General features: G+C 46.4%; 1 protein-coding gene and 2 long non-coding RNA genes across 3 annotated transcripts; all 3 read right to left on the bottom strand.

Annotated features, from left to right (window-relative positions):
• Nucleotides 1-3,714: 3,714 nt before the first annotated feature.
• Nucleotides 3,715-4,806, bottom strand: LOC129587954 (uncharacterized). Its single transcript, XM_055481933.1, has 3 exons — nt 4,577-4,806; nt 4,014-4,340; nt 3,715-3,848 (listed from the first exon to the last, which is right to left on the bottom strand). The coding sequence occupies exons 1-3, from the start codon at nt 4,734-4,736 to the stop codon at nt 3,715-3,717; spliced, it is 621 nt and encodes a 206-aa protein (XP_055337908.1). The 5' UTR covers nt 4,737-4,806.
• LOC129588017 (uncharacterized) lies at nt 4,805-5,557 on the bottom strand. The gene is made up of 3 exons (XR_008690429.1): nt 5,418-5,557; nt 5,011-5,075; nt 4,805-4,844 (listed from the first exon to the last, which is right to left on the bottom strand). It is a non-coding gene; the product is annotated as an uncharacterized LOC129588017 (long non-coding RNA).
• A 12,042-nt stretch (nt 5,558-17,599) lies between these two features.
• On the bottom strand, nt 17,600-18,506 carry LOC129588013 (uncharacterized). Its single transcript, XR_008690427.1, has 3 exons — nt 18,371-18,506; nt 17,849-17,887; nt 17,600-17,660 (listed from the first exon to the last, which is right to left on the bottom strand). It is a non-coding gene; the product is annotated as an uncharacterized LOC129588013 (long non-coding RNA).
• Nucleotides 18,507-20,827: the final 2,321 nt, after the last annotated feature.

The raw sequence follows: 20,827 nt of genomic DNA, 5'->3' as shown, positions 1-20,827 counted from the left end.
GAAAGCCGTCCAGGTAATGTGGGGCGTGTGATTTTGGCAAGAGAGTCGGCGCCGGATAGAATTAAACTGGTCCGAAGTCCAGGAGCGCCATGCAACAGCAGCCGGTTAAGCTGCTGTTCTAGTGGGATGGTTTATCCACCGTACCACGATGTAGCGGCTGTTAAGGCTAACTAATAATCAACGCAGGACATGGCAGTTATGGCAAGATTCTTATTAGCAAGTAAACTGGGCAAGAAGGCAAAAAGCAAGGTTAGCTAGCTGGGTCTGATGTCATAATGAGGTCTCAACAATCATAATGAGGTCTGATGTTTTATGGATTACATTACGTGTAAGTTTCATCTTTGCAACACTGCTCGAGACGCCGCGACATGTCCTGTCGAGTGTCGACTGCAGTCGTACAGTATTTTAATTTGTCTCTTTATGCCATCATCGAGAAACAACATGATAAACAAGTAGTGCAGTAATTTGATGTTGTACTGCATAATACGGTGCACGCTGCTATTCTGGAAGGGCTCGCTCGGGCCACAGTCACAGGAACATGAATCTATATACCACGGCTGGCTTGTGGACCATTTGTACCACTCGATATCATTTTTCCGCGTTCCAGTTAGCGGCCTACCTGACAATTCTCGACAGAGTCTAAGCAGTGACCTTGCCAGCTGATTGCTGCTACACACATCCATGACCGCCATGCTCTCCATGCAGCGACTGCTGGTGGCCGTGCTCCTGAGCGTGATCGGCCGTCGTACAGCCGTCCAGGGCCTGCAGTGTATGGTGGGCGTGTAGGACTGCCATTGCGGACTGGCCTGTGTGCTCGGCAGTCTGGCCCAGGCCCAGATCGACGACCTGATACAAATGAAGAAGAGCCGCACGTGCCAGACGGCCCAGCCACTGCTCGTCACGGCGTCCCAGCAGCGGGCGTGTCCGGGCGGCGCGGATGTGTGCATGTACTGGGCCGACGTCTACGTGGCGACCGGCCTCAACGACACGGTGGTGGGGCGTGCCCGCTTCGGTAAATGTTATCGCCCGGGCACCAGCTCCCCGGCCAATCAGTCCACCTACTATCCGGTCTTCCCGCACCCGGACGACGTCCGCATGCTGGACCTACAGAAGTGGCTCAATCTGTACCAAACTTGCGATATGCCGTCACTGTCGCGTCGCGGACCAAACTTGGCAGCCATCGCAATAACGAAAAAGTCCGCGACAGCGCCGCGACACGGCATATAGCCGCGACAGCACCGCGACAGTACTTCTGCTGCGGCCAGGCTGTATTGCCGCGACGCCCCGACAGCCGCGACACGGTATATAGCCGCGACAGCACCGCGACAGTACTTCTGCTGCGATCAAGCTGTATTGCCGCGACAGCCGCGACACGGTATATAGCCGCGACAGCACCGCGAGAGTGCTTGTGCTGTGGCCAGGCTGTATTGCCGCGACGCCGCGACAGCCGCGACACGGTATATAGCCACAGCACCGCACCGCGACAGTACTTCTGCTGCGATCAGGCTGTATTGCCGCGACGCCGCGACACGGTATATAGCCGCGACAGCACCGCGACAGTACTTCTGCTGCGATCAGGCTGTATTGCCGCGACAGCCGCGACACGGTATATAGCCGCGACAGCACCGCGAGAGTGCTTGTGCTGTGGCCAGGCTGTATTGCCGCGACGCCGCGACAGCCGCGACACGGTATATAGCCACAGCACCGCACCGCGACAGTACTTCTGCTGCGGCCAGGCTGTATTGCCGCGACGCCGCGACACGGTATATAGCCGCGACAGCACCGCGACAGTACTTCTGCTGCGATCAGGCTGTATTGCCGCGACAGCCGCGACACGGTATATAGCCGCGACAGCACCGCGAGAGTGCTTGTGCTGTGGCCAGGCTGTATTGCCCGACGCCGCGACAGCCGCGACACGGTATATAGCCGCGACAGCACCGCGACAGTACTTCTGCTGCGATCAGGCTGTATTGCCGCGACAGCCGCGACACGGTATATAGCCGCGACAGCACCGCGAAAGTGCTTGTGCTGTGGCCAGGCTGTCTTGCCGCGACGCCGCGACAGCCGCGACACGGTATATAGCCGCGACAGCACCGCGACAGTACTTCTGCTGCGGCCAGGCCGTATTGCCGCGACGTCGCAGCACTTCACTTAACCTCGGCGTTTGTTTATGTTTTTAAAATCATATAAATGTCTCCAAAAACCGTTTTGCATGAGATCGCGTAAAAATGATTTTTGTCTGAAAATACGCATATGAGCATTATATGCTACATTGCACAAAGAAGATGTGGTGCAAAAGGGATGATTTTTTAAAAAGTTTTATAACTCGTACTTTGTAAAGGTCAGCCAGCCAACATTTGCTGTTGGTAGTCTATCAAAGGAATGGCGCTACTACCAGCAGTCAATATGATGTTTCGCCTGTATGCTATTATACCGAATTCAAGGTTTACAAGTTTTTCACCTTTCCAAGGTTTGTTAAGCCCTACTGCAAGAGTGCCGCAAGCGCAATCTGCTTTTCGAGGGAAGCAGTATCCAATATCCATGCTGTAGGTCACGGGGCAAAACCTGGCGGTAGCACCTGGCAAATGCAGAGCATTTGATAGATATCACAGCCACACAGTGTGTAGCTAAATGGATAAGCCTTCGGGCTTTGAAAGATAGGCTGCATCGAACGCGGTTTAGGCTTATTTAAATGGGTGACCAGTGACAACTGAGTTCAGGCTACGAGTGCAACGGCCTGTCAGGCCGGTGTGCGAAGTGTTTAATCAGCGCCAGCGCTGACCGTACGAAGAGTCCTGTGCGTTTCTTCGATGGCTGGGATTGCTGAAAGATGGGATGGGACCAAAAAAACAAATAAATATATAAAATTTTTCCGCCCGGCAACTCTATTGCATGCGGAAAATTTGCAAAATTAGCGGTGTTAAGCCTGTAAAAAATGGGGATGGAGATGAGATCGAAAAGGTGAGAAGGGATGAAAATTTGATTAGCCGGGGGTGGGTTGGGCTGGGAATTAGACGGTGAAGATGGGGGTGGTATGAAAGTAAATAAAGCAAAAATGGGCACTGTATACTCCTTACAAGCTATCACAGCTGTGCAATGTGCATACTGCGAAGTGTGTGATACTTAGTGCGAAGCAATCCAGTCAAAATACGTGCAGCAAAAAAAACCTGCCGTATTCTTACGGTGCAGTTCTTTTGGATGTTGAATAACACACGTAACCACAGGCAGCTCAAACCGGCAATAATTTTCTGCTGTTAGTTGGTTAATGCCGTTAAAAAGCTAGAAGAATTAACAGCAAACATCTCAAGCGCACATTAAAGTCGAGCTTCTACTCTTTTGCAAACAAAAACCTCGTTAATAGCAAAACATAACGCTGTAATGCGGAAAGTAAAATCGCTGAACAAGCAGACAAATGCAGCATATGAAAGCAAAAAAATGCAAATTTATTTAACGGTTACTACCGCATAGAAGTAAAAATGTCCCTAACAGTGGCTAATTCGATTATAAAAAATGGCTGCTTATAATGCGCCTTTTCGAAAACAGAATATCACTGAAATTTCACGCCTGTTCACAAGACTGGCACTTGTAAACCTTTTCCTTAGCGGTAGTTAACCTTCCATTGATTCCCCCGCACTTCAGGTGATACAGTTTTTTGCACACTGTACAGGCGACTCCAACATCCTGCAGTTTGAACGATTTTCCGCACTTAGCGCACTACATCAGTGAATCGTTTACGCAATAGCTTTTATAAATGCACATGATTGTGGCTGCACTACTCATCACCGCGCGATCGTCGTTTAAAACCTCTTGAACCTTAGGCTTTTTTGCTCGTGTAACCGGCGCACATCCTACAAACATTCCTTAGACAATGAAAATCCCGTTCACCAAAATCTGAACTTCGAGTTTTTTTAGTTTTCGGTTTCATACCTCCAAAATTGTTAATCCATATAGTAGCACATACCTGCGAAAGCAGCTATCGCTTTTATAAAAGTTCCTTTTTCAGCTGGTTTTACCTTCTTCGAAACGGTCATTGTCCAACACAGTTTCAGCTTCCTGGACATGCGCTGGTCCGCTACTTTGAGGATTTACTGGCGAAGGCAAACGTTCTGAAGCAGGAACTCGTTCGGATGTTGAAGGGAACATTTCTGTTTCTTGTTCAATAGATGGGGCCGCGGTTGATGCTTCATCCATCGAGGCAGTAGCCTCAATTGTGTGGAATGCCAGAACACGTGGAACGACGTCGTTCTGCTTCGTTTGCTCAGCGGTTTTTGGTTCCTCTAAAGTCTTGTCAGCAACATTAATTGTCCGATCTGCGACATTGGTGGTGCCGGCCGAGATGCCTGAGAAAACATCCGTTTTCTACTGAGTACTTACGCTCAAAAATAATTTAATTCTGCATATTGATAAAGACGAAAAAAACGAAACTGTTAATAAGCTAAGACGTTAGCTAACTTCATGATCAAGCAAAGGTCACGATAATTGGGTGGTGTCGAATCAGCTTAATTATTATGGTACAAAAATTTCCGCATTAAATATTTGTACATTTGGAATCTCGTTGCTGGTTGCGTTTTCTTACCAAACTGCCCTAATAGTTCCAGAACCCTCTTTGAAATGTGGTGAACAGGGACAGCGGAAGCTTTCAACGAGCGTCCGGACAGACGAACATCACGAGAATTTTTTGCGTTGGGAATAAGGCGCAGTGCGCTGGAAAAGTTGGCCAGGAAGCGCACATCCATGCCCTTGGCTCTTAAATCAGCCTCAAAGGCATCCTGCTTGAAATGCAGGAAGGTTACCGTTTCTCCGTTTTTTGCTCTTTCGCTGGTAATTCTGACGTTGCCTTTCACCTACCAACCCGAAAGGATGACGTACATTTGTGACAAAGCAGATATTGTGGAAACTCACATATTAAGGTAATGAAATAATCCCATATTAAAGTAATGAAATATCAAGGCCACTATTATGGTAGAGTTTAGTCCCAATATTATTTTTTACAATATAATAGTCGACTACCGTGTTGGGTTCGGCTTTCTCCACTGCTTGTTCAATGATCAAGCTGAGATCGTTAGGAGCTGGTACTGGAAAGACACAGTACGAAGAATCGTAGACGGCAATTTCAGTAATATTTTTTCTGTAATATTCGCTATGGATGCTATTTAAAGACCAATATGAACTACATAAAGAGACAAAAATGTCAGTACCGACTCAGTAAATCACGGCACGTGATAAAATTATGTCAGAAAACCGGTAGAAAACTATGTTGTGATAATGTGATTGAATAAAAACGTGGGAAACTACAGCGTCATATGAAGTCCTCTTATGATCAAAATTCGAAAGACGTGAAAAAAATCAAAACTGTTGACAGATAAACGTAAAAAAAAGTTGACGTTTAAAATTCCGTGCATGCAGCTAGCTCCCACCTAGACACCCGTGTCCATGCTTCGTGCACACAGCCAATCCCGTGCAGATATCGTGCGAGCAGCCAACACCCGTGTTTTCCCGTACACGAGCAGCCAACATTCATACGCTTTAATACCAGTCCAGTACCAGCGGCGATGCAACTATAATTATTATGCAAACCGCGCAGCAATTCCCGTCGGAAGGAGATCTCAAACGTTTCGAAAGGCTTTTAGGAAAACGCATTTCGGGTAGCCGACAGAACGCTGCTAACGGAGTTATCGTTTTTTTTTCGGAACACCATCATCAAGGAAACCTCCTAAAAACCGTGCCCTGGAAGCATTTTTTAAAGTCTCTGAAAACGGTAGAGCTTGGTTAACTTTGATAGCTGCTAATATGAAAGTGAAAAACTAGAAACGAAGCGATACATGTAAATATTTCCTGTTTTATGTCACACAAGTGTCCAAACTGACGTGGCCATGCTGCACATTTACATTACATGTTGCTCGTGCTGTCTGTATATCAATCTAAGTGACATAGTTTACAGACACATTGAGGTGATTATGCCAAAAACGGTGTTCGTCTGCCGGTAACGTCGCCCTTTCCACAAGGGGGCGGGTGCAGGGGCAGTTCTCAAGGTGACTTATAATCCTGTTACTGCACGATCTTACGGAGCATATTATGGAAAAGGACCTAGCAACAATGGGCTTAATAAAGGTCGTAAGAGCTATGCATACGGGTGGGTATGGAATTTTAAGTCCAACAACGCTATTTAACACTATTTTCAAGTCCAGTGTATTTACTACACCCAACAAACTAGTAATCGCTCCAATAAGAAAGCATAAAAAATGAAAAAAACCATCGGCATTCAGTCAGGAAAAGTCAAAAGAAAAAAGCCTATACACACAAATTCTTTCTAGCGATTGATTTAAAAAAATGTTCGACACAGACGTACCCTGTTTTGCGTGATCTAAAGTGAACCCTTACCATTGTAAAGCTGTTCAAAGCTCGGGACTGCTAAACGAGCAAAAGTTATGCAAAAAATCCTAGAGCCGTTGTTCGGTCTTGCAGCAATCTTATACTTGTGCGCATTTGCATGCATCAATTTAATTTGAACATACCATACATTTTCGTTCGGAAAAATTTATGAACAATTATAACATAATTTTGAGTCTTAAAGAAAGCGGAATCGTAAACACGCTAAAGATAATCGAGGTTTTATTATTCTGGCAGTACTAAAGGAACCTCCTTCCCACCTGCTGTCTAATGGCAAACTTTGGTATCCAGTTAAAGACAACTGCTAAACACTGTCGCGGTGCAGTCGCGGTTATATACCGTGTCGCGGCGTCGCGGCAATACACCCTGACCGCAGCAGAAGTACTGTCGCGGTTATATACCGTGTCGCGGCTGTCGCGGCGTCGCGGCAATACACCCTGACCGTAGCAGAAGTACTGTCGCGGTGCTGTCGCGGTTATATACCGTGTCGCGGCTGTCGCGGCGTCGCGGCAATACACCCTGACCGCAGCAGAAGTACTGTCGCAGTGCTGTCGCGGTTATATAGCGTGTCGCAGCAATACACCCTGACCGCAGCAGAAGTACTGTCGCGGTGCTGTCGCAGTTATATACCGTGTCGCGGCTGTCGCGGCGTCGCGGCAATGCACCCTGACCGCAGCAGAAGTACTGTCGCGGTGCTCTCGCGGTTATATACCGTGTCGCGGCTGTCGCGGCGTCGCGGCAATACACCCTGACCGCAGCAGAACTGCTGTCGCGGTGCTGTCGCGGTTATATACCGTGTCGCGGCTGTCGCGGCGTCGCGGCAATACAGCCTGGCCGCAGCAAAAGCACTGTCGCGGTGCTGTCGCGGTTTCATACCGTGTCGCTGCTGTCGCGGCGTCGCTGCAATACAGCCTGGCCGCAGCACAAGCACTGTCGCGGTGCTGTCGCGGTTATATACCGTGTCGCGGCTGTCGCGGCGTCGCGGCAATACACCCTGACCGCAGCAGAAGTACTGTCGCGGTGCTGTCGCGGTTATATACCGTATCGCGGCTGTCGCGGCGTCGCGGCAATACACCCTGACCGCAGCAGAACTGCTGTCGCGGTGCTGTCGCGGTTATATACCGTGTCGCGGCTGTCGCGGCGTCGCGGCAATACACCCTGACCGCAGCAGAAGTACTGTCGCGGTGCTGTCGCGGTTATATACCGTGTCGCGGCTGTCGCGGCGTCGCGGCAATACACCCTGACCGCAGCAGAACTGCTGTCGCGGTGCTGTCGCGGTTATATACCGTGTCGCGGCTGTCGCGGCGTCGCGGCAATACAGCCTGGCCGCAGCACAAGCACTGTTGCGTTGCTGTCGCGGTTTCATACCGTGTCGCGGCTGTCGCGGCGTCGCGGCAATACAGCCTGGCCGCAGAACAAGCGCTCTCGCGGTGCTGTCGCGGTTTCATACCGTGTCGCGGCTGTCGCGGCGTCGCTGCAATACAGCCTGGCCGCAGCACAAGCACTGTCGCGGTTTCATACCGTGTCGCGGCAATACACCCTGACCGCAGCAGAAGTACTGTCGCGGTGCTGTCGCGGTTATATACCGTGTCGCGGCTGTCGCGGCGTCGCGGTAATACACCCTGACCGCAGCAGAACTGCTGTCGCGGTGCTGTCGCGGTTATATACCGTGTCGCGGCTGTCGCGGCGTCGCGGCAATACACCCTGACCGCAGCAGAAGTACTGTCGCGGCTATATACCGTGTCGCGGCTGTCGCGGCGTCGCGGCAATGCAGCCTGGCCGCAGCACAAGCACTGTCGCGGTGCTGTCGCGGTTTCATACCGTGTCGCGGCTGTCGCGGCGTCGCGGCAATACAGCCTGGCCGCAGAACAAGCGCTATCGCGGTGCTGTCGCGGTTTCATACCGTGTCGCTGCTGTCGCGGCATCGCGGCTGTCGCGGCGTCTATTGCGGCGATACGGTATGGAAAGAAAAAGAGGGGAAAATACTGTATCTGAAGGAAGTTTGCCGGACACGTACGACGGATTTTTATGCATGAAGCATAAGCTCTCGGTTTGAGTGTTGCTAGCAGAGGTTGGATGAGCGAACAACGAGCTTCGTCGGGATGTTTGGCTTCCATGCTCGCGAATTATCAGTTGACGTCTTATATCTGGAACGGTGTCAGTGAGAGGCTGTTCGACCAAAAACAGTGCGGCCGCGATGAGTTACAGTTACATAGGCGCTTTTAGGCCAGTGCTGCGGGGTGATGTTGTTGTAAAGAGGCATGAATCGGCTGTGGAAAATGTCGGCACAATGAAGGACAAGAAACGATTGCGAGCTGTTCGTGCCAAAATACGCCGGGGGTTGGCTATGCGTTCTTCTCGCGAAAGTGTTTGGAAAGTTCTTGATCGACCCGATTTCCTGCATTTCTGTTAGAGTGTGGCTTGGTGCGAAAGATGGTGAGGGCCAAAGGTTCAGATAAAAGTCAAAGATTCGCACTGATTACACAGCTTCAGCCGACTACGGGGATAAGCGGTCTAATCACAGGGGAGCATCTCGCCTAAAGTAGCCGATGCTGGTGTTCCTATGACAGAGGCCGCGTTCCTGCGTTGGATTTCAATGCTGATTCGCTGGTGCGTATACTGCGTCGCACGTACCTCGCCTGTTTTCTGTCGTATCGTCTTCCCGACTTCTGTGCGCGCCGTGTCCTTGCTTGTTTCGATGTTGCCGTGATGGGTGACAAATTATGTGTACTGCCTTTATAACTCTCTAAATACGTATACTTCGAAGAATGCTGCCTTATATGGGCTCCCCTTATATTACTCTCCCTTATCTGGGCTCCCGAGCAATATGAGCAACCCTCTACATGGGCGGTTACGTTATTACTCACACTTTTGCAGCTGTTATCAGTGTTATGCCTGACTGAAAATTTTATTTATTCAAAATACTTATTTGCCAGTACTTTTGTAGCATTTAGTTTGTTTCAAAGTGCTCAGGTTGCATCAACGACAGATTCAAAATCTTTCTAAAATTCAAAATCTTTCAAAATCTTTCTAAATTCAAAATCTTTCTAAACGTCGCCCGCTTAAATGCTAAGAACCCCTAAGAAAAAATAATATGATATGAAATTTCGGCATTTTTCAGTTTGTTCATTGGCAAATCCGGTTGAAATTAATGGAAAATACTATACAATGTATAAAAGAGTTGAACCGATCAGTCGGTCGCGGTTCAAAATAACCTCGCAACGACGCCACCACTAAAACTTGACGCTTACTCACTACTTTCAGACGCTCGCGCTCCGTGAATATCAAAGTGCAGCTATACATGTTGCATATCAAAGGTGTAGAAAAATTTTAAACTTTTGATACTAAACCTGTGGCTGTTTATGGCGAACAGCACAAATTCTAGCCATTTTGCTTTCTCGTAGGCACAGCATAGGATCTGTGCGCATAACCGTTTGGCTTGCAATCAATGCTTACGTCTATGGGAAAGAAAATGGCTAGAATTTGTGCTGTTCGCCATAAACAGCCACAGGTTTAGTATCAAAAGTTTAAAATTTTTTCACACCTTTGATATGCAACATGTATAGCTGCACTTCGATATTCACGGAGCGTGAGCGTCTGAAAGTAGTGAGTAAGTCCAAGTGAGTGGTGTCGTTGCTATTTTGAATCGCGGACCGACTGATCGGTTCAACCTCTTTGTCGTACATTGTATGTAGATAACATATATAAATATAATTTGATGTGAAATTTCGGAATGCTCTTTGTGACTGTACTTGTATCTGATACACTAGTCGAAACTCTCGGACCCGGCCATCGCTCTAATTAAAGAAAAGAAACGACTCCAGAAAAGTGGACTGCGTATCTGTTGATACTTGCCTTCGAAAATGAGCGGCAGCATTAAATGAGATTCTGTTGCTGTGAATTCGTGACTAACTATTTTCGATATGTAATGTACCCGTATTTATGAAATAAAACAGAAAAGGGTTCTGCTATAAATCCGACAAATTTAATTTGACGGGTATTGCTAACTAGCCGGGAGCCCAGATAAGGGAGAGTAATATAATGGGAGCCCATATAAGGCAGCATTCGAAGTATCTATTTGCCCGAAATGTCGGGCGCGTGAAATGTTTATTTCTTTGGGTAAACACCGGTATTCCTTTATTTTGTTTAGCAATGGTTTAACGTGCCCAGCGACCGACGTTTTGCTGAGTTAAGTACGTTGACTGACAGCTTACTCAGCGGACCAGTTCTTAGGTTTGTAGATTTTTTCTTAGCTCTTAACTTGATTTTTTAAGGTTGTTTTCGTGTGCTTAGTTTAGAATGTCACAACAGTGTATTTTATCCCAAATATGCGCATACTCTAGGCGAACATTGCTCAAAGTACAGAGTAAAATGCAATTTAATAAAAGGTTTGCCGCAGAAACGTACTCTGTACTTGTAGCATGAGAGGAAGCTGTACCTACGTAATACGGTTATGACAGCATTATTCTGTTTATTTCTTTAATGTGTAAAAACCTCAGTTTTTTTTCACTGGTGTCTATCGGCGCAGTCTTCTTGTCATGTTCACTGGCTATTGGCAGAATCCACAATTATTAACACGCTCATTGCATTATTTCCAAACGTAAACGTTGCAACAAAAACACAAGTGAAGCGCCCTCGCTCGTTCTGAAATACGAGCTATTTGCCTACAGATCTGCATATCATTTATCAAACAATTGCAGCATCACATCAAGGACCAAATGCTTAGCACGCAATAAGAGAAAAATAAGAACGGTCAGTAAGTGAACCACACTTCCGCCCCGTTGTGAAGAGAAAGCAATCTCAGCAGCGGCGCCCGCGCACTTCGCATCGATCTGTGCATTGGACATCAAGTTCCCGTACATCTTTTTCCGATCTGGACTCATCTGGTACGCGAATGACCTGTATTATACCGGTAATCAGGATAAAAGAACGTATAAAATAGATATAAAGGAGTCGAACTTTGATTGCATTATGTCAGTTATGTACATGCCGTGAATGAAAAAGCACCCAGTGCAAAATAGATGTTATGAAGCTCTGGATAATTATGTATCATCGATTCGCCTGAGCTTGAAATTTGAATCGACTTATCTTAGTTAAAATGTGCTGATATAACTGCGCAGCACTTCGCGACAAGTCTTACCGGTAATTTCGGGAACGTGTATCTTGTGCCGAAAAGCCTTATTCATCGGCAACATTTTTCCGATAACACTATGGAAACCGTAGCCGCAAAAATGTTCCAGATGCATAAGGCCATCCAGCAAATACTGTCCAAATCCTCTTGTGACATACGTTTGCAGTGTCCGGCAAAATAAATAGAAGTAGTGAATTCGCTTTTTCCAGCAGTGTCGTTACCTGCAAAACACGCTATACTAACATATCGTCAACTAAGTCGGTTATTTAAAATATCTACTCGTAGAAAATCTGGCAAACCTAAAAACCGGTCCGCTAAAAAAGCTGTAGGTCAGCAAAATGGTCTCGGTAAAACGTCGGTTACCAGCGCCGCACAACTTACAAGCTCAACTTTTCTGTCTTAATTACAACAAAATACAGTAAATGAATACCGGAACTTACCAACAAAACTGGTAACTTAGTCGCCCAACATTTTTCGCCAAATACAGGCTTACTACTTAAATCCAGCGCCTTGCGTGCATTCCCAAATGTAGACGAAACGGTAAAACTTTACGGATTCCGCATTTTGAAATTTATCTGTATGTCTATATGGGGGAAGATCTCGGTGAGTAGTCACGGCGACAGATGATCCAGACGAGGTGCTGTGCAACTTATGATATTTTATCGGTTTCCGTTATTGAGAAAACATAGCGGCGTCAGCCAGGTGCGTCTTCGCATTGCACACAAGCCGATTCCGTAGCCGACATGCAGGCTGGCGACTGGCGACTGGCGACAGTGAGTTCCCTGTGTTATCTCTTTGTTTGATTACGGGCTGATGTAGAAAACGAATCATCGGCAGATGGACCCGGTTGGCCAGTTGTGCCTCCAGTGCTGGTGTCAACGCCGCCTCCATGTGCACATGTTGTACCGTCTTCGCGTCCATGACAACTTGGCAAGGCTCATGACGATGAACACACATTCGGCCCGTTCACTGCGCAGGGGAAACCTACCACAGTCCGGCATGAGAAGGAATGCCCGGTTGCATCGGCACGCTTGGCTTTGTCGGAATGCTGAGCACTACGGTGGCAATATACGGCAGTATGTCCGCATTGGGCTGCAGCTTGTTGGTCGCTAATGTCATGGTCCACTCCAACTTCCTGATCCGCCCGAAATCCGCTAGCTGAATAGTGCCGTCTTTCCTACCAGTTAGGACATTTTGCCACTCCAGGTCACGGTGGAAAACTTGTCCAAACCGTGCCCGTGGAGACCGCGAACAACCTGATGACAAAACCTACCCAAGACTGTACATGTACGCACACATCCGATATGGCGCATACCCTAACGATGATGGTATTTCTTTACCAATGAAATTTGAAATGATTTTTATAAGGTTGTGCCATTGCAAAGCCTGTTGTTAGAAGAATTGTCTAGTGCAAAAATGTACATCAATTTTGAAGGAACTGTTAAGCACCGCTTGTTACTGCCATGGAGTGTAATCGAACTTACTTTGACAAAGCTCCATGATACCACAGCTCTTCCCGCTGTCCGGTGTGAAGCCCGGGGCAACTCCATGCATCATGCATGTATAGCTCCACAATATCTCACTAAATTTAAATGCTGTTTATTGTGTATGAGGCGGTAATCAGTAAGAAAATCGAGGGCCGAAACTCTTGGATCGTCCGCGGGCAAGCGTTTAACCGTACTCACTTGTTAGCAGCGGCATTTACTCCAACATGCACCCCGGCTTTCGGCTGAACATGCACCCCGGCTTTCGGCTGTCCACTGCATTACAGGCATTTATCGGCCAGCGTGCAGGAGACCCCGGGTTGCAGCGTATACGCTAACGGCTGATTGCTACACGGTAAAGGTCTCTTCATCCAATGCATCCATCGGTTGGGTGGAACCTGGAGGTGCTCGATCGTGAACGAATGACAGCCTGCTTGGTGGCTTGTTATATGTACAGATATATCTGTGCAATATTCATAATCATTTTGAGTAACTGCGGTTTAAAACAAAGCAACCATGTTGGCATAATCGTATGCGACCACCGACCTGGGGACCTTGAAGAGGAAAGCCAGCATCCATGGTTTAGCTACAGCATAAGTCGACCTCCACAACTGCAACTGCTTTTCAGCGTGCTTTACGTTATTCACCACATTATCCACGTCGCGCGTTAAAGGCTTAGCACGCTCATGCTAGGATGAAAAATCAATACTTCTACTTATTTCAAATGGAAACAGCAGTCCTAAATGATGCGGTGCCGGTGCACACGCAAAAATCACTGCCTGGTTGTTCGAATAGGCCAAAACGTTATTAGACATACACGCAGCAAGCAGCACTGGGCATGTTTATTATTACATGGTACAGGACCAAGTACATGGTACTAAATGCCTGCAAATACACAGCAACTTTCACTTTTGCCGTTTCGCGCACGAAAGTGCGCGAAAGTAAAAGTTTCCGTGTGAATATACACTAATTTTGTACCATGTACCGGGTCTCCTTGCTTAGTGGAAGTGTGCCGGTACATGTGCCAGCACATGATAAAAGTGTACCGGTACAAGTGTTCTTGTTAACTTGTCGGTGTGATATCGACATAACATGCAGATTACAAAATACCATTAGTTATTTTGAAGATTAATCCGGTACAAGCCCGAGTACAAATGGAGCGTTTACGAAAACAGCGAAAATGGCAGATGCACGGTTTGCGGCAACCTCCATGCCATGGTGCGCCACACCACACGGATTACGCTTTTCATTGATTTGACAGGACTGGTACATGCCAGATATTGCTAGTACATGCTCAATTAAGTGGCGTAATTACACGTCATCCATCACCTTGTGGACTGCGGCAGGGCAGAAGTCAGTCAGTAAAAAGCGTAAATCTGTGTTTACTGCGATTCGGTTTACCCCATCCACCTTGGTTGTAGCACCATAGCGGACAGTGGACACTGTTTTAAGCGCAAACATCGCGCACTACTGCCTAATGGCGTACTACAATACTTACAGTCTTACACGCTCCCGTAGTGATCTGGTTTATACTTATTGTTAGTATTAAATGCGTCAGCGCTGCAATGTTTGCGTTTTTTGGATGTGGTGCAGTCCTGTGTGCGCCTGTGCGGTACGTCGATACGATACTACGTGCGAATATCTGTAGTTAAATGTATTGTTATTATTGATGTACTCGTATACTGTCATATTGTACATCCACTGAGTCCAACGGGACTGTGTGTAGAAGTACAGATAGCTGCGCTTGTTTCGTCAAACTTTTAGTGGCAGAAGGTACAACTGCGTACATAACGATGTAATGCTGTACTGGTGGCGGTGAGTACAGCTAACAGGAAGGAGCTCATAGAATAGTATAGTTGTTCGAGAGCTCATAGAATAGTGTAGCTATTACCTTTCGCATACGTTCCGGGTTTAGAGCTGCTACGGGCTCCCTGCTCTTGGGCATTTTTGGGCGGCTTTTTTTTTCTAATATTCATTGTTACGGTTGCATTGCATAATGACTTGTTATATCTACTAAGGTTTTCCTGGCTGTCGCTTTTGTGAAGGTCGGCGTAGTGTTAATCGACGAAATAGCGGTGAACACAGTAACACACTACAAAATCAATGCAAACCCAATTCACATAAATATCTGTACTGAGCAAAAGTGTCTGCTAAACGATATTTGTTTAACACTTATCGTTTTCGAAATGGCTGTGCGCCCAAACATTCCGGGCACGAAGGCTTCGGCTTTACGCCCACTCGTCCGGACGCAAAGTAATTTGGATAAGCTCCCGGTATCCGTGCGCACATAATTTTGGTTAACGTATAGCTCGCACTAATACTGTTAGTCTTGTGTCAGTACTTCAAGTAGTGCTTATATTAACTTCTAGTTGTATTTGCAAAAAGACGGTTGGAAGTAAAAACAACCTCCGTCAGAAATCTGCATTCATTAAAAACATTAGTAGAAGTAGGCTCTGCAAACCTTATCTGCAGGCAGGGCCACTGTACGCAGCTACGTACCTCGTGCGGTGAGTTGCTGTACCAACCAAGTAAGAACCCTTGTTGATGGAAATCGCCGATAAATAAAGCGGCCTGCTGTGCTACTTCTTTCTACGGATTACTCAGGTCTAGTTCGGCAAGTTCTCACCAGCAATCCATGTTAAAGTTTCTGTGATACCAGGCCTATTAATGCGTTGTGGCTGAGTGAGTCACGAAAACACCGATTTGGTATACTTTTGCGTATCGGTTTTTGCATATCGGTTCATCATCATCATCATCAAAAATCATCCTTCCATGCGGACATTTTAACGGGCACATATACAGAGGAGTACTTGTATATCATGATCGGTACACACATCTGCGCTTCAACGATGATTTCATCTTCAGTACTTCAATTACACGATAGTCGTTATCAACCAGAATCGGACATAAGCGATTCACAAGCTAACCGACCGTAATGTGGCGTAATTAACCGAAACACAGAAAATAAATGATAGCAGTTAGGCTGCGATCATTACTACAGATATCATCATTCAGCTGCATATTGTACATCACTGGTACCTGGTACCTGGTGCTTGTAAAATTCTTGCAGCCCTTAGAGCCTTACGTTTCATCAGGTTTTGTGAAACATACAGTTTAATTCGTTCGTTCAACACCAGTACTTTACTTACTACTTAGTAATTACCATCGTATCACAGGATGCAGATCATGCAGTACTAAACGGCACTCGAGTCTGCATGCTGCCGTACGTGCGCTAGTTTCTCCGTATACGTACATATCACCTTGTACTCCGCAACTCAAAACACGTGTTATTATTCACCTTGTTAAGGCAACGCTAAAAATAAGAAAAGCGACGGTTTTCAGAAAAGATCTTTCCATTGCAGTACGTAAAGTTTACGGCTAAAGAACAACGACGTCTTTTCGACTTGTACAGCTATACGGTAAACCAGCGTACAAAATTAGTAGCAAAGTCTCGTTTCGTGCTGAATGAGGCAGCTCTTTTGATCAGTGGTGGATGGCTGGATGCAACATGAAACATGAGAAAACATCCGGTCCGTTGCCATCGATTCTGGTGCGTGACGTGCTATTGTGGCGTTAGCAGGCGCTGATGCTGATGCGCGAGCACAAGTCAGGCTCGCTGGAGCATTCCCCTTGCGGGTGAACTGTCGTGTCGCTTGCCATTTCGGCTATGGTTGTACTCACCGTGAGCGCTGGAGGCGCGGATGCAGCATGCGTGCTAGCGGCCAATATAACCAACCGTCGAACAGCAACATAGGGTGAACTTGTACCAGAAGTCCGCGGTTTCCGATGCTCCAAGAAACTGCAGACTTATGATACGAGTAACTGCGGACAAGTGCGGACTGATTCTTACCATGAATGAATCGCTCTTCGGAGCAGTTAGGCGCAACGTGGTCAATTATCTGGTAGCGACTGAACCTGGTCCAGCTGTACTTTGATTTAGCGGCTCCGGTCGCCAAGGTGATGGTCCGACGCGGACTGGCCATCGTTTCATGGATAGATTTTTTGTGGCGTTTCGTCCAAATGTCTGGATTACTAACGATCCAGGCATTGAGACCAAGCGCCAAGCTCACTGTGCGGCGAAGTAGCGGAACTGGATGTAGTACTCCAGTACGTCCTAAGGTTTGTGGCCGCGAGCCGAGCTTAAATACCTAAACTTAATTTGGTTGATGGCAGCATCAACCAAATTAAGTCGAGGTATTTAAGCACTGGCAAAACTGGTTCCGGTTTCTATGGTACGCCATGAACACGGAAAACGCCCGGTTCCAGCTGGCGAGCGAAAGTAACTTGCCGCTTCTTTTTGTTGCGGGTGTGTATGTGTGCTCGTCTAATAATATGTCAACCATATCATGGGATCCCAGTTTGGCCGCGTTTTGCCGGAACGCGTTCTGAGGCAATATATCGGGAAATTCGACAAAAACATGGTGATCCAATAGTTGCTCCAGTAGGTGAAACCGCTGGGAGATGCCGGTACTAGTACCGGCACCGGCACCGGCATCTCCCAGCGGTTTCACCCGAACAAGCGTCTAACTAGTCCACCGACGCACCCAAGCGCTCGAAGACGGATGGAGCGTTTAATGGATCAAACTGCGTTTGAGCGGTGTTGGCTCCCGATGAAGGTTGGCTGGATCGCTGCTGAACTATCAATCCGGTGAGTGCTGCAATTCGCCTTGGCATTTCCGCCATTTGGATGATAAGTTCGGCTAGTGTTGGAGAAGGGGGTCCCCCTTCTCCAACACTAGCTGAACTTAGCATGGCTACTCGTAGGGAAGCAAAGAGGAAAATTTAACTGCTGGCTAAGATACAAGCGGAAAGGCACAGCTGCGCTTGGAGCATTAAACAATACCTATCGGAACTGGAGCGACAGCGAGTCCCCAGGGAAGCCCTAAAAACGGAAAACTGAACCCACGAAAAAATCAAATCAGTAGTTAAATCAAGGGGAAACATTACGAGTAGGCAACAATATTTTCCGCTGCTGATTGCTGACGGAATTGTTCAAGCTAATTCTGCGTGCGCATCATCCCTAGGTAGCGGATATAAATACAATATACATATGTCTGTAGCATTTGCAGTACAAAATAATCAAATGTTGTACTATGCATAATGATGTACAATGTAGGACGAAATGGTCGCATAGCCCCATACCCAGCATTCTGTACGCATGCGGTGCAGTGCACTTGTACGAACCGGATATTTTGAACACCGTCGTACAGTGCACTGCACTGCATTCGTACTGAATGTGGATAAGTTGGGTATGCGACCATTTTGTCCTAAGCTGTACGTATGGTCGACTCTTTCGTTCACTTTTCTTAGTTAAAAGTATTCCCTAATTTCTTATAATTGCGCAGCACATTGCGGCAAGTCATACCGGTAGTATCTGGAACGGGAATCTTCTGCCGTAAAACTTTACTCATCGGCAGCAGTTTTGCGGTAAGGGCTACGTTTTCCCGGGCCCCAACGTAATCCTGCTGGAAAAATGCTGCTGATGGACTGGACCATCCGGTAGATACTGCCCAAATGAAACAGGCATTCCGGTCCTCCAACAGTTTCCGCAAAACACATGAAGAGAATTTGTAAAATATTCGCTACATTTATTCTAAGCAGAGGTATGGAATTTATCGCGGTTATGCGCAAATCAAATGTGATAAAAACTTCGAATTTTTTCGGAATTTCGCAAGTACAAAATAAAAGGTTTATCAAGTTAAGATGGAAATGGTGTTGGTGTGACTAGCTCGACGGATGTTCGTAAATGTGGCTAGAAAACTTGTCCGGTCGCCGCGCTGTTAATACGCGACCGGCAGATCGATGAGTTGAATCCTTCTGTGAGTCTGTAGCAGCATGGCCTTTATCCGAGTCGGCGAGCACAAACGTATTGATCAATATAATATTATGGCTCTTGTCAGGTGTGTAAAGCTGTCTGCAACAAAATTTGACGCCGGACGGACATATACTTACAAATTTTGCTACTACGTAATACAGATACACCAGTATAAAAGTGTTAAATGTTTACTGGAGCGCTCTTCAACGTACGTGGAGCGCTCTTCAACGTACATTAATGGCATAATTTATTAAAATTATCCCATGTATTGTAAATCGAAAAGTAAAGCTCTGGAATGCCATTCAATAGACTAATGTAGCGCTTTGGACGGACCAGTTACAGTGACTGTTACACGTAGTTTGCTGGTGGATTGACCGTTTCATTGTGTTGACATTTTCCTTCAACATTTTAACGCCATAATGTTTAAGAAAAAAATGCTAGCGCAATGCAGCTTTCAATCAATCTTCAAAATTTTATTGCACACCCTTTCTACGCAATCTATTGGATCATTTCTCAGCGCGCGATGGGTTTTACCGGGTTACAGCCTGTTTGTATCTCCCTTGGGGGAGAAAAATTACACCTAAACTGGAGTGAAGAATTTTGAAGATCGCTGCAGAAAACTTGAAGCATGCACCACATGATTTGAGCTTTCTGGAACGATCTTTACTCCTTCGTATTTTGAATAAGACACACGGAATACATGGCTCCCTTATGGTGAGTAAAATTCGCTGTAATTTAATTTACACCTATGGCATAAATGTATTATTTTACGCTTTTGGATTTACAGTCTCCTTAACGCATCCTCATAATTTTTGTTCCATGTATCAGTTTTACTGTATCTGCAGTATCCGTTATATATCTTACATACGATAGTTTAAGGGGAACCCCTAGCCGCAGTTGGGTGGGTCTGGGAAAACGGGATTAGCATGGAAACGATGACCGGATATGTGTTATCCTTATTCTGACTGAGCGCAGAGAGGATTTAGCTACACAATGGTGTGGCGCGATCCTCTCTGGCCTGTGTCTAGACCGAGCTATTCACTAAACAAAGAAAAAACTTTGAAAGCAAAAGCTGAATGACAAAGTTTCTTTGTTTTTGACGTAACCCACATTGTTGTACGTGTTATCAGCTAGAAAGCTTATATAGAAACATGCTAATAAAAAAACTTCAATATCTGATCAACAAAACGCAAAAAACACTTTTCAAAAACTGTTTTTTTTCAGTTATTCGGAATGTAGGACGTAGAACAGCAGTGGTGTTTCGGTATATAAGCTTTCTGAAAAATAATCGATTTTATGATGTTGGCTGTGTTTCCATACCATGTTTGGTTCTCAAGTTTTAGATTTTCAAAGTCATGAATTTTGTGTTATTCAAAATTGCAACCAAAGAATGGGCTGTTCGGCAGACAGGCTGCTTATCGTGGCTGATCCGACTGGCCATGCGCGCGCTTTTAGCACACAAAGAGGTCAGGCAGACCACTCAAGAGAAACAGAAACTCACTGTGCTCAGTCAACACTGGCTTGGACATACCATCTCACCGCCTGCCTGCCGCAGGTGTATGTGGCCATGGCCAGCCGGCTACAGCGATCAGTTTACTCAATGAGCGCTTACCCGGTCTTGGTTTTTAAACTGCAACTTAAAGGAAGTTTTACTAATTGTGTTTTGCAATACATCATCATAAAGATAAAAGAATTCTCTACAAGGGCATATAAAACTTGGCAACTTTATGAAAGCGGCCAAACTAAAAACGCAGCGGCTAGTGGTCCCCTTAATAAAAAAACCCAAGAAAAGCAAAAATACATATATAAGCATTAGGAAAACATAAAAACATTAAACGGATACTTGAGAAATACGGGCCATTTACGGTAAGGATACGTAAGGACTCTCACCGCGGTACCCATCGAATATAAAAGCGGCAGGCAGGATACGTGGAGGATACATAAAGCATAGAAGTACTTCTACTCTGAGAATACGGCAGCATGTTTTGGCTGTTGATAGCTGATACG

The sequence above is a fragment of the Paramacrobiotus metropolitanus genome, unplaced genomic scaffold (assembly GCF_019649055.1).
Source record: "Paramacrobiotus metropolitanus isolate TYO unplaced genomic scaffold, Prichtersi_v1.0 Parri_scaffold0000027, whole genome shotgun sequence".
Lineage (NCBI taxonomy): Eukaryota > Metazoa > Tardigrada > Eutardigrada > Parachela > Macrobiotidae > Paramacrobiotus > Paramacrobiotus metropolitanus.
Note: the sequence above shows the minus strand (reverse complement) of the source record. Positions and strands in the feature narration are given on the sequence as shown.

Bases quoted from the DNA above. Each gene is read 5' to 3' on its own strand.
- LOC129587954 (XM_055481933.1), bottom strand. From the start codon at position 4,736: ATGGATGTGCGCTTCCTGGCCAACTTTTCCAGCGCACTGCGCCTTATT. The intron at 4,341-4,576 runs GTAAGAAAACGC...ATGTTTTCTCAG, and splicing joins GGAACTATTAGGGCAGTTTG to GCATCTCGGCCGGCACCACC. The intron at 3,849-4,013 runs GTAAAACCAGCT...GAATGTTTGTAG, and splicing joins CAATGACCGTTTCGAAGAAG to GATGTGCGCCGGTTACACGA.